This window comes from Sorex fumeus, unplaced genomic scaffold, assembly GCF_029834395.1.
Source record: "Sorex fumeus unplaced genomic scaffold, SorFum_2.1 ptg000098l, whole genome shotgun sequence".
Lineage (NCBI taxonomy): Eukaryota > Metazoa > Chordata > Mammalia > Eulipotyphla > Soricidae > Sorex > Sorex fumeus.
This window is the reverse complement of record NW_026606155.1, coordinates 4,699,109-4,710,874: the sequence shown is the minus strand read 5'-3', so window position 1 is coordinate 4,710,874 and position 11,766 is coordinate 4,699,109. Positions and strand designations below refer to the sequence as shown.

At 50.3% G+C, this 11,766-nt stretch overlaps 1 protein-coding gene across 1 annotated transcript in view; it reads right to left on the bottom strand.

Moving 5' to 3' along the window:
- Positions 1 to 2,862: 2,862 nt before the first annotated feature.
- Positions 2,863 to 11,766, bottom strand: part of RPS6KA5 (ribosomal protein S6 kinase A5) — a 212,667-nt gene continuing 203,763 nt past the window's right edge. The window contains exons 15-17 of the mRNA XM_056133486.1: positions 8,361 to 8,520; positions 6,082 to 6,245; positions 2,863 to 3,117 (exon numbers count right to left, since the gene is read on the bottom strand). Coding sequence (XP_055989461.1) covers positions 2,878 to 3,117; positions 6,082 to 6,245; positions 8,361 to 8,520 — 564 coding nt within the window. The 3' untranslated portion in view covers positions 2,863 to 2,877. The remainder of the gene's footprint in view (positions 3,118 to 6,081; positions 6,246 to 8,360; positions 8,521 to 11,766) is intronic.

The window sequence follows — 11,766 nt, the reverse complement described above, 5'->3', positions numbered from 1 at the left end:
AGAAACTGGCCCATGAAGAATGCCCATTACTTTCCTTTTCTTATTCTTTCTGGAGAGAGCAACATCCAGCAACGCTCGGGGATCACAGCTGGCAGGGCCTGGCGGGGGACCAGACACAGTACCAGCTACGGAACCTGGCTCAGGTGTATGGAAACACAGTGTCTCTTCTGCTGAACTCTCTCCCCAGCCCCCTTCCCTACAACTGCCTCCCAATGCAGACTATCTAGACAAATTACACGAATCGAGATGACGCTTGCATGCAGACTACATAGAACCAGACTCAGTGCAAGAATAAAGCAAAGGGTGGTCTGGCTCAGTCCCCCCGAATGAACCTTCTTCCAGAGAGAAGGAATGAACCTTCCCCTCTGTTGACTCTGCTTTAGATCTACTTCTAGTGTCAAGAAAGAGGTCTCTCATGGCACATTTTCATAAAAAGCATGTTTTAGTTTATTTTCGAGATGATGAAATACAAGCCTTGCAGTCTGCCAGGGCAATTCACCGGGCACCAAGAGGGTGGCGAGGGGGGCGCGGGTGCCCCAGACTGCCCCTCGTCCGTATGCGAGGGTGGGGCTTCGAGGCGGGAGGCGTCCCGGAGCTTCCTCTGGCTCCTCTGCGTTCATCAGGCCTTGTGCAGGGAGGCTGAGCAGCTGGCTAATTAGATCAGCCTTTTCTCTCCTTCCCCTTCCGCCTCCGCTGGCCTTTCCTCCCATTTCATTTTCTGCCAAGTCCTCTCCAAGAGGCAAGACAACCAGAGGGGAAAATGAAATTCCCAAGTCCAGGTCTTCAGAATCCATCACCCCCGAATCTTTTCCAGAAGCCACGAAGCCTTTCTCCTATTGAAACTTTGAAACTCCTATTTTCGACCGGACTAGCTCGTTTCAGAAATGGAAACATATTTCCAGATATATTGCACACAACTACTGGTTTCAATGGGCATCTGACTGTTAAGAATCTGTATCTGACAGGACCGTATTTGGTGAATCAAATACAGCTGACTACTAATTCGGATAAAATTTCTCAGCATTACTAAGAATGACTGAAAGGAGGGGAGTAAAAAAACTGGCATTGACCCAGAAGTCTGGAACCATCTGAGTTACTGAAAACCATGAAAAGTTATTCCCAATAGCCATTGTAGACAAAAATGTGAACAGGATAATATAATACTTCGAAAATATTTTAATTTTCACCATTTTTTGTTGCCTGTGCTATTAATATATACATCGATTTGGTAATAAATATACTATTATGGAGTGCAATATCTTTTAGTATTCATAATTGTTTGAAATTAATGCTGCTATTATCTCAAGAAAGGAATAAATAAATATCATGCCCCAATTCCAAACTAATGCTCAAGAGATCATCATTAACAAAAAAACTATAAAATAAACAAGCTGGGCATTATCTTTTTAAGCACGACTCTTGTAAACATAGCAACGATCATTTTTCTCAGCCTTGACATTCATGGATGGCTTCAAAAAATAACATACAAATTCATGTCTTCGTTTTCTTCTTTTCTTTCTCTTTTATGATTTTTTTTTTTGCATAGGGAATGAATTAATCCGTATTTTAAAATGCAGCAACCTTTCAGTGAAATGTCTTCAGCTTCGTACAGCGCTTGTCTTCTGTATGAATTCTGAACTTAGGAACGATGAAAGTGCTTGGCATCAATTTGTAAAATATGCTTTTCGGGACTTGAAAGTGAACAGGAAAACTGCAAAAAAAGAAGTCAAAGCTACGGTTCGAAAAGATTATGTACAGAATATTGACTACAGGAGGAAAGCCTCACTGTAGCACAGCGCAGTGTACAGAGATGAAACACAGTGTTCAGAGAATTTCTCTTTAGGTTGTCCTCACAGTGGGCCTTGGAGGCTAAGGAGCGTGTTCCCACACTGTGGCCCATTCTGCTTTCACTCGAAGTAGAAGGCGAGGGATGAGAGGCCAAATTTAATGTAGATTATGGGGTGTGGGCAGGGGGAAAATGGCAGAAATACAGTACATACGCGTCAAAACGGTGCGCCTTATGAAAGAGGTGGTTTCATTCATATTCTCTTATAAAGTGCAGCTTCGCTGAAAACAGACAGGTACCTTAATGCTTCGTAATCACCATTAGAACAAACTGCCAGGAAGGAGCAGTGCAAAGGTAGGAAACAAGACGTAGCTTCGCATGCAGCTCAGGTGGGCCCCATAGCACAAAGGCCCTTCAATTCTCATATATATACATATATATGTATATATGTATATATATATATATATAGCTTTGCTTTTTAGAAAAAGAATAATAATAGCTGGTTATTATCATACTTAACCATAACATAAAAACAATAAGTTAAAATCCTCTCTCAAGAAATAAGATAGGCCACACACCAAATGCGTGACAGAATCTTTCTGAGAACAGTCAAGACCTTTTTCTCTGAGAAACCACTATTCAAAGGGTGCAAATCTCTTTTAAAATACACACACACTCCCCACACACACACATACACACACACACATACATACACACACTCACACACACACACACACTCACATACGTGGCCACATGGCAGAGCCACAGGCTCCTCCCAGCCCGAGTCCACTGAGGCCCGCAGACGGCCGACAGGCCTGGACCTTCCTGTGTGAGTTGTTCAGCTCTGACCCATCCCTAGTGAACGTCCCCGCCATCTCTGCTTCTTCCAGAACAGTGCTGTGGGCGCCACGCTGGGCTGCCCGGCACCAGACCGTGTGCTCTATTCACAGTATTGTACTTAGTCCAGTGCTTTTGGACCAGGATGCCCCCGTTGGGGTTTCCTGGAAAGAAAAAAGAAAAAATATTCCCCTCAGGGGCAGATTCCAGGGGGACGGCCGGGACGCATTCTGGAGGAGCCCACAGCGGGCCGGTCAGTCCGAGAACTGGAAGAGGGCGTCCGTGCTCGCACTGTCGGCTGCTCCGCCGGGCTGCAGAGCCTTGGTGGGGGTGGTCTTGCCGTGCGAGTGTGAGGACGAGGAGTGGGAGCTCTCGCTGGAGCTGCTGCGTGTCTCCGTGCTCGTGCTGGTCTTCTTCATCTTCCTCCTCTTGGCCAGAGGGGCCTTGTCCACGTTCTGGAGGCAGAAGCCCTCTCGCTTATACTTGTTGAAGGCCTAGGAGAGGAAACAGGGGAACTCGGTGAAGGGAAGGCACTGGCATGGTTTTTTTTTTTTCTTTTTGGAAGTTAGTAACTTACAGCAGAAGGCCACTATCGTTTGGGGGACAGAGTCCTGAGAACTGGGGTTTCTGTACCACCTGGCAAGGGTTGATTGACTGACTGTGTGGTTTTGGGGGTGTGTTCAGGGCTGACTCCTAGTTCTGTGCTCAGGGGTCACTCCTAGGCAGGCTCAGGGGACCAGATGGGGTGCTGGGAATTGAACCCAGGTTGGCTGCATGCAAGGCCAGAGCCTCTTCCTGCCGTACTATTTCTATTTTTCCCCTTTTTGGGTCACACCCGGTGGTGCACAGGGCTTGCACTCAAGAATTACTCCTGGTGGTGCTCGGGAGACCATATGGAATGCTGGGAATCGAACTCGGGTCAGCTGCGTGCAAGGCAAATGCCCTACCCACTGTGCTATTACTTCGGCCCCCTGCTTTGGTTTCTGGCTTTGCTGCCAAAGTCGAACCAGCTGGGCTGCGAGGAAGGTGTCCTAACACTGTCAGAAGAACTTAGAGCCGCCTCTCCAGGATTTGTGGTTGAGAAATTCTTAAAACATACCCAGGATCTAAAGCACACCCCCGCCCTATGCCGGACCCCTCTTTTCTGAGCTGTGAAACTCTGAGTGCTCGGGCCAGGGAGACAGTTCTAAGGGACGGAGGGCATGCTTTGCAGTAAGTTTGGTTTTGCAACCCAGCACTGCCAGGATGGACCCCGAGTCAGTGGCCGGGAATAGCCTCTGAGCACTGTTGGCTGTGGCTCCAAAGGGAAGTGGAAACCACAGAAAGTTCTAGTCCAAGTCTCAGTTAAAAGGGCTTCCTAGGGGCTGGAGCGATAGCACAGTGGCTAGGGTGTTTGCCTTGCATGCGGCCGACCTGGGTTCAATTCCCAGCATTCCATATGGTCCCCTGAGCACCGCCAGGGATAATTCCTGAGCACAGAGCCAGGAGTAACCCCTGTGCATTGCCAGGTGTGACCCAAAAAGCAAATAAGTAAATAAATAAAAGGGCTTCCTACTCTCCACTTCCTGTCCAGCATAATGGAGGCAGATCTGGACCCCTCCCATGGCCATAGACGCCGGGCTCTGCGGAACTCCGCTTAGTGGCCTGCCTGTCCTCTGCTTAGCCCACGCTTGGACCTGACCCTGGTTACTCCTGCCAGCCGTGCCCCAACCAGCTTGTATCTGCACGCCCAGTTCTTCAACACTTCCTGGGTCCTGAGTGGTTTGCTTTGTCTCTGGGACTGAAGAGAAAAGTTCTCCCTTCTTCCTGTCTCAAGATTACCCCTCCGAAATATAAATTTCCTTTGGAGGGGGCGGTTGTTCCTAGCAGTGCTCGAGGGACCTTGTGGAGCCATGGATCAAACTTGGACCTCTCCAGAGAGATCGCACTGGGATGAGGCACTTGTCCTGCACGCATCTGGCCTGAGTTTGATCATGGGAACCACATGAGCCTTGCCAGAAGTGACCCCTGAGCACAAAGCCAAGAGAAAAACTGAGCACTGCTGGGAACTACCCCTCCCCCCCAACAAACAAACAAAACCTTGAAAAATTCAACAAAAACCCTAAACAAAAAATCCCTGGGCCTCCTACAGGCAAGGCCTGTGTGCTGACCTTCTCTCCTCTGGCTCAGAAGGCCTGAATGTACTTTACTCCTTGTACTTTATCTGAGTGGACTGTTACTGCTCGGTACAGAAGTATAATAAAGTCTACAGTTATAGTCCCAGCCTTTAGTGAAATCTTACGGTTTTTGTTACTATCTTGGAGGCCCATGTGGGGGGGGGGGGGGGCGGGGGACATGGAACAGGAGGAGACTTACTGTGCCAGGGATCATTCTGCACTATGAGCTTTGTTTGGGGAAGGGGGCGTATTGCCACCCCTGGCAGTGCTCAGGGGTCATTTCTGGCTGGGCCTAGGGGCCCAGATATGGTGCTGGGGTGAGCAGTGTGTACAGCAAGTGACTTAACCCCGTGACCATCTCTGGCTCAAAGCCTTTCTTTTCCTTTTGGACTTTGGGCCACACATAAGAGTGGTTGGGGCGGGGGTGGAGTGATGGCACAGTGGGTAGGGCATTTGCCTTGCACGCAGCCAACCTGGGTTCGATTCTCAGCATCCCATATGGTCCCTCGAGCCCCACCAGGAGTAATTCCTGAGTGCATGAGCCAAGAGTAACCCCCAAAAAGAATGGTTGGGGGCGTGATTTGGCTCTGTGCTTAGGAATTATACCTTGAACCATATGCAGTGCCAGGGAATCAAACTGTCATCGACTGCAAACAAGGCAATGCCTTCCTCACCCTGTGCTACTTTCTCTGACCTCTTGATCTGAGTTTAAGAGTAACTAACTCTGACCCTCACAGTCCCTCAGAGGCATTAGATATAAAAAATTAGTGAACTTCCACATATGCCTTGGTTCCTAATGTGTAATGGTTTTTAAAGAAACGAATTAGCCTAGTTGAGGGAAAGATATTCGAGTTTTGGACAATTTGACATACTGTTCTCATTATCCACTGGGCATTCTCAATGATCCAACATATCTCACTATTGGGACTGGAGAGAGAGCACAGCGGGGAGGGCATCTGCTTTGCACGAGGCCAGCCTGGGTTCGATCCCTGGTACCCCACATGGTTCCCGCACCTGTCAGAAGTGACTAATGAGTGCAGAGCCAGGAGTAAGCCCTGAGCATTGCTTGGTATGGCCTTCCCCAAGACAAAATTACCAACCCTCCCCAACCCCCCCAAAATCTGGGCTAGCTGGGACTCTGGTCCCTGTGCGCTTTCTCTTTCTAGTCTGTTCACGGCAGCAAGGGCTTCACAGAAATCCATCTGAGGGGAAAAATGGCTTCTTTAAAATGCATCACTGGCATGAAACCCAGGGCCTTTGAACACTCCCATTCGATCCCTTTCAGAGTGTCAGGTGCCTTACGTGGAAGGTGGCTTTCACGCAGGTGTGCACGGCTGCGCCCGAGGACCCCAGGATGTCCGGCGTCATCAGAGGGTTCGATGACAGCTGGCTGCCATCTTGAAGCCATTCGTTGTATCTCAGACCGGACATTTTAAGCCTCTTATTTGGGTCGACCGTGAGCAGCCCTGCAGGGAGAATCATAATGTCTCTCGCTGATGCCCGGCCATGGCCTAGTCTAGGACACGCCTCGGACAGGAAACCTGTCCCCAACCAATGTGCTGTTGGGACATGACAGCTTGCCCAAGGCCTCTGCCTGGCCCTGCCTGTGGGCGGCCAGATGTGGGGTCGTGCACAGAGGCTAATATTGGTAGGCTGGCTGGCTCCAGACTAGACTCTTCCCGGGACAGGGTCAAGGCCACCGTAGAAGAGCACCCACACCACGTCACAGGGTGCAGGATGGCACAAGAGGCCTGGGGTGGAGCTGGGAGGACCTGCCTGGCTCACGGGGTTCCAGGCAGAGCCCTCACACCCAGTGCAACTGTGGACCCAGAGGAGGGCCAGGGCAGCGGGTGGGTACCCCAGAAAGGGATGAGTCCAAGGGTTCTGTGAAGATGAGCGTACGGGGATAAAGGAGGCATGTCCAGTCCCACAGGAATCTTGACACTTGTCTTGTTAAATATATTCGGGGGCTGGAGTGATAGTACAGTGGGTAAGGCACTTGCCTTGCACATAGTCAACCCAGGGTTCGATCCCCGGCATCCCAGTGGGTGCCCTGAACAAGGCCAGGCACACCCCCACAAAAAACAAATAAGAGTTAAAATAATAATAATAATAATAATAATAATAATAATGGAGATACAGTGTTCTGCCACTGCAGGGTAAGGGGACGGGACTCAGAGGCAGGAGGACTCTGAGGTCTGGGTCTGTGAGAGAAGAGACGGATGAGGCTCCTGGTGGCCACTGGGAGTCTGGCCACCTGGCTGACTGAGGGCAGTCAGGTGACAGCAGAGGAAGGGACACAGGGTGGGACGTCATGGGGGAAATATGGCATCATGTGAACGGGCAGGGGACACTGAAACCGCCAGCCTGAGTGAGGGGCTGCAGGAGCCCTAGAGGTGTGGAAAGGGAATGGGAAGGAAGAGAGAGGGTGCCATCTGGGATGAGGCTGGGGTTTCTGTTCCATTGATCTGGCCTCTTGGCAGTGCAAAAGGAGGGAGGTCGAGGAGAAAGGGGGAAGGAGTGCTACAGTAGGTCCATGTTGGACATGTGGACTGAGGCTCCAGCTATGAAGGCAGGAAGGAAGGGAAGGAAGCATGTTCTGAGACAAGAGAGCATCTTCTGAGAGGAAAGGAGCGTGTTCTAAGAGAAAGGAGCGTGTTCTCTCTTTGCAATAGCCAGAATCTGGAAAAAACCTGAGTGCCTGAGAACAGATGACTGGTTAAAGAAACTTTTGGTAGATCTACACAATGGAGTACTATGCAGCTGTTAGAAAGGATGAAGTCATGAAATTTACACACAAGTGGTACTGCATGGAAAGTATCATGCTAAGCGAAATGAGTCAGAAAGAAAGGGACAGAGATAGAAAGATTGCATTCATCTGGGGAACATAAAGTAACAAAATAGGAGACTAACACCCAAGAATAGCAGAGATAAGTACCAGGAGGTTTACTCCATGGCTTGGAGGCCAGCCACACATGCTAAGGGAAAAGGCAGCTCAGATAGAGAAGGGAGCACCAAATAAAGGGTGTTGGGAGGATCCTCCCAGGATGGGAGAAGCATACTGAAAGTAGACTATAGACCAAACATGATTGTCACCCATTGCCTCTTTTGCAAACCACAGCACCCAAAAGGAGAGAGAGAACAAAAGGGAATGTCCTGCCACAGTGGCAGAGTAGGAGGGGGGTGTGAGGGTGGGGGGTGGGAGGGATACTGGGACTGGTGGTGGTGGAAAATGGGCACTGGTGGAGGGATGGGTATTTGATCATTGTATAATTGAAATCCAAGCACAAAAATCTGTAAGTCTACAACTGTACCTCTCGGTTTGTCACTAATAAAAATTAAAAAAAAAAAGAAAGGAGGGTGTTCTGAGAGAAAAGAGCATGTTCTGAGAGAAAAGAATGTATTCTGAGAGGAAGGGAGCATGTTCTGAGAGAAAGGGAGTGTGTTCTGAGGAGAGGGGAGCATGTTCTGAGAGGAAGGTCATGAGGATGAGGGACTCTCTTGGCCCTATGGCACTTTCAGTCTCCTCAGTTCAGTGGCTTCCCGGGCTTGCAAACGGTCACCTTTCATGGGATTCTTACCTTGGATCAAATCTTTAGCCTCTTGGGAAACATTCTTCCAGGCTTCTCCTTCAAAGGAAAAATCTCCCTTTTTAATTTTCTTCATGATCTCCACTGCGCTGGTACATGTCAAACTTTTATCCTGAGACTGGAATGGGACCTGTCCCGACAACATGGTATACTACAGAGAGAGAGAGAAAGAGAGAGAGAGAGAGAGAGAGAGAGAGAGAGAGAGAGAGAGAGAGAAAGAGAGAGAGAGAGAAAGAGAGAGAGAGAGAGAGCACAGTGTAATGATGGTCACAATGACTGTCAAGTCACCCCAGGGAGAATGATGATCATTTTCATTTTTGGCCACACCCAGTAGTGCTTGAGGGACCTGGTGACATGGGGGAATTGAACTTGGACCTCCTACATGCCACACCTGGGCTCAGCCTGCAGAAAGAACGGCATCTCTGTCCATTCTCATAATTTCATCACCCGTGTCATGAGTGTGATTCGCCAGGAGCTAGCATTATGGGTTTAGAATGTGACTTCACGGCCAGAGACATAGTACAACAGGGAAAGCACTTGCCTTACACACAGCCAGCCCAAATTCCATCCCTGGCACACTCTATGGTTCACTGAGCCCCACGAAGAGTAACCCCTGAATGTAGAGCCGGAAGTAAGCCCTGAGTGTATTTGAGTGTGGCCCCCAAACCAAACAAAGATTGGACTTTCATCACTGAAACAAAGCTTGTACAAGAAGTAGCCTGGCTTGTTATATCAAGATTTAAAGCCAAATTTAAAGTTTTATAATTACATTCAGGGGAATAAGAACAAGAAGTGATAACCCAGGGGCCAGAGAGATAGCACAGCAAGTGCATGCAGTCAATCTGGGTTCAATTCCAAGCACCCCCACATGGTCTTGATCCCACCAGGAGTGATCCCAGAGTGCAGAGCCAGGAGTCGGCACTGTGTGCAATCTCGAGATCAAGAAACAAAACAAGATGGTGCTCATGGTGTTTTATTTTTATTCTTCTCTTTTGCTTTCTGGGTCACACCCGGCGATACTCAGGGGTTCCTCCTGGCTCTGCACTCAGGAATTACTCCTGGCGGTTCTCGTGGGACCATATGGGATGCTGGGAATCGAACCCGGGTCGGCTGCGTGCAAGGCAAACACCCTACCCGCTGTACTGTCGTTCCAGCCCATCATGGTGTCTTAAAATTGTCAGGCAACAGCTCAAAAGGAAGGAGCACAGGCTTTGCCTGCCACACACTGGGCTCAACCCCTGGCACAGCAAGGGTCCCGAGGATTAGGTGATCACTGCCCGCAGCAATGTCGGCTGTGGCAAATACCAAACTAACCACCACCAAAAAAGGCGAATTAGAGTTACCAAAAAACAGAATCTGTAAAACCTCTCCTAATGACATGGTTTTCCTCCCCAATACCACATCACCAAACCCAAGGATGCATGCAAAAAAAAAAAGTTAAGAACTTTCAACCATTTCTTTTTCTTCATTTGGGCTTTCCTCTTTTGTTTATAAGGATCTCCATTTAAATTTTATTTTGTTTGTGGTTGTGCTTACTACACGGAATTCTCCACGAGCACCTGTGTTTACTGAAGCCGTGTGGTTAAGAGGCCGCCCCGAAGGAGGTTTCTGCCCTTTGAGAGGGCAAGAGAAAACCCTAAAAGCTGAGGCTCGTCTTTGGGGCCAGCGGGCTCTGTCCACAGAGACGGAGGCCACAGGGCGAGGTGCAGTCGGGGAAGCCGGAAGGGACGCCGAGAGGAGAATGTCACTTGAGGGAGGGTTTCGAGAGCCAGCCCCCATGGGCAGGGAGCCAGACTCTGGCTCTCTCGTCCAACCTCAGGTCCCTAGGTGAGGCAAACGGTCCCCTCACCAGGCAGGACGGTGAGGCAGCTTGTGCCCGACAGGTCTCAGGAGGCAGGGAGACTCCCAGAGGCAGGAGATGCCATGAGGTGGGCACTGAGCCTGAGAGGAACAACGGCCGCAGGCTGTGAGGAGATGGCCGGCACCTGGAGGCTGGCAGAACTGGAAGCGGGGGTGAAAGAAAGCCGAGAGACCCAGGAGGAGGAAACTAATCCTCGTGGGGACAGACAGTGTGGAGACAGAAGACAAACAGGAGCCACTAGGGTTACGGATCTGGAGCAAGCTGACAAGAAAGGCATTTGCTGGGAGAAAGAAACTGTGAGGAACAGAACAAACGGCTTTAAGGAGCCCGAGCAGATGGTATTCGCGGGGCGGCACGCGGGCTGGTCTAGACGGACGAGGCCTTGGCAGCTCAGCCGCCTCGTGTCCGTGCGTGCTGGACCCCGCCCAGCCTGTGGTTCTCGCCCTGCTCCCCACACGCCGTCGCTCCCACACTGACACGGCTGGAATCTCTTCCCCAGAAAGCAGCGTCTGCACCCTCAAGTCTTCAGGGATTTCTCAAGGATGCCCGGCCCAGAGGAAGGGGCATGAGGGCACGCCACAGGAATGTGAGGCCTGGTTGGCAGGAGTAGGCATTACCGAGTCCACAGAGTGCTTGGGAAGGGGTCGGGCGCCTGAGATACAAGATCTGTGAGCAAAGATGCTTCCTGCACAGACGCTCATCTGCCACAGCACAGAACCGTCAGAGACGCCCGATCTGGCTGGGGGATGGCACGGGGCCTTAGGTGCCTTCAGGATCGAGACCGGTGCTAGGGGGCTGACTTCAGTTGTGGAGGGAAAAGCTTTTTTTTTCTCGATCGGAGACAGTGCACAGACCTACCAGGGTCATTACCGTGCCAAAGTGATCAAACACTGTCCACATTTGCCAGTTGTTCCAGTAAGGGGCTGTGGCACCTGGTAAGGTCCAGCAGGAAAGGGATACACCCAGACTGTTGAGTCCTGCTTGAGGCACCCGGGACACAGACACACTCCTCCAGCGGGAGAGGGACTGACTTATTGACTGTGGTGACAGATGGCACTTTCGGTCAAATCCACTGTACATGGGAGTAAGTACCACGGGGAGTTCCCTGAAGCTGCCTCTGGCTCCCATCTCAAACCACAAGTCACGCTTCATCTCAGAGCTGGAGACCTTGAGACCTGCAGAGGCTGAAGCCACAGCACAGCAGGAAGGGCGCTTGCATTGCAAATGGCTGGCCTGCATTCGATCCCCAGCATCCCGTGTGATCCCCTGGGCACCACCAGGAGTGATTCCTGAGTGCAGAGCCAGGAGTAACCCTTGAGCATGGCCAGGTGTGGTCCCCAAACTCAAAAGAAATAAAGATCTGAAGTTTCCAGGGTAGGAGACCCCATCATGGTGATTCAATCTGGTTCTGCAAAACCCAGACAGACTCTGTGTGTGTACATGTGTGCATACGTGTGTATGTGTACGTGTGTATACGTGTGCATATGTTGTATGAATGTGTGTATGTGTACATTGTATAGGTGTGTATATGTATGT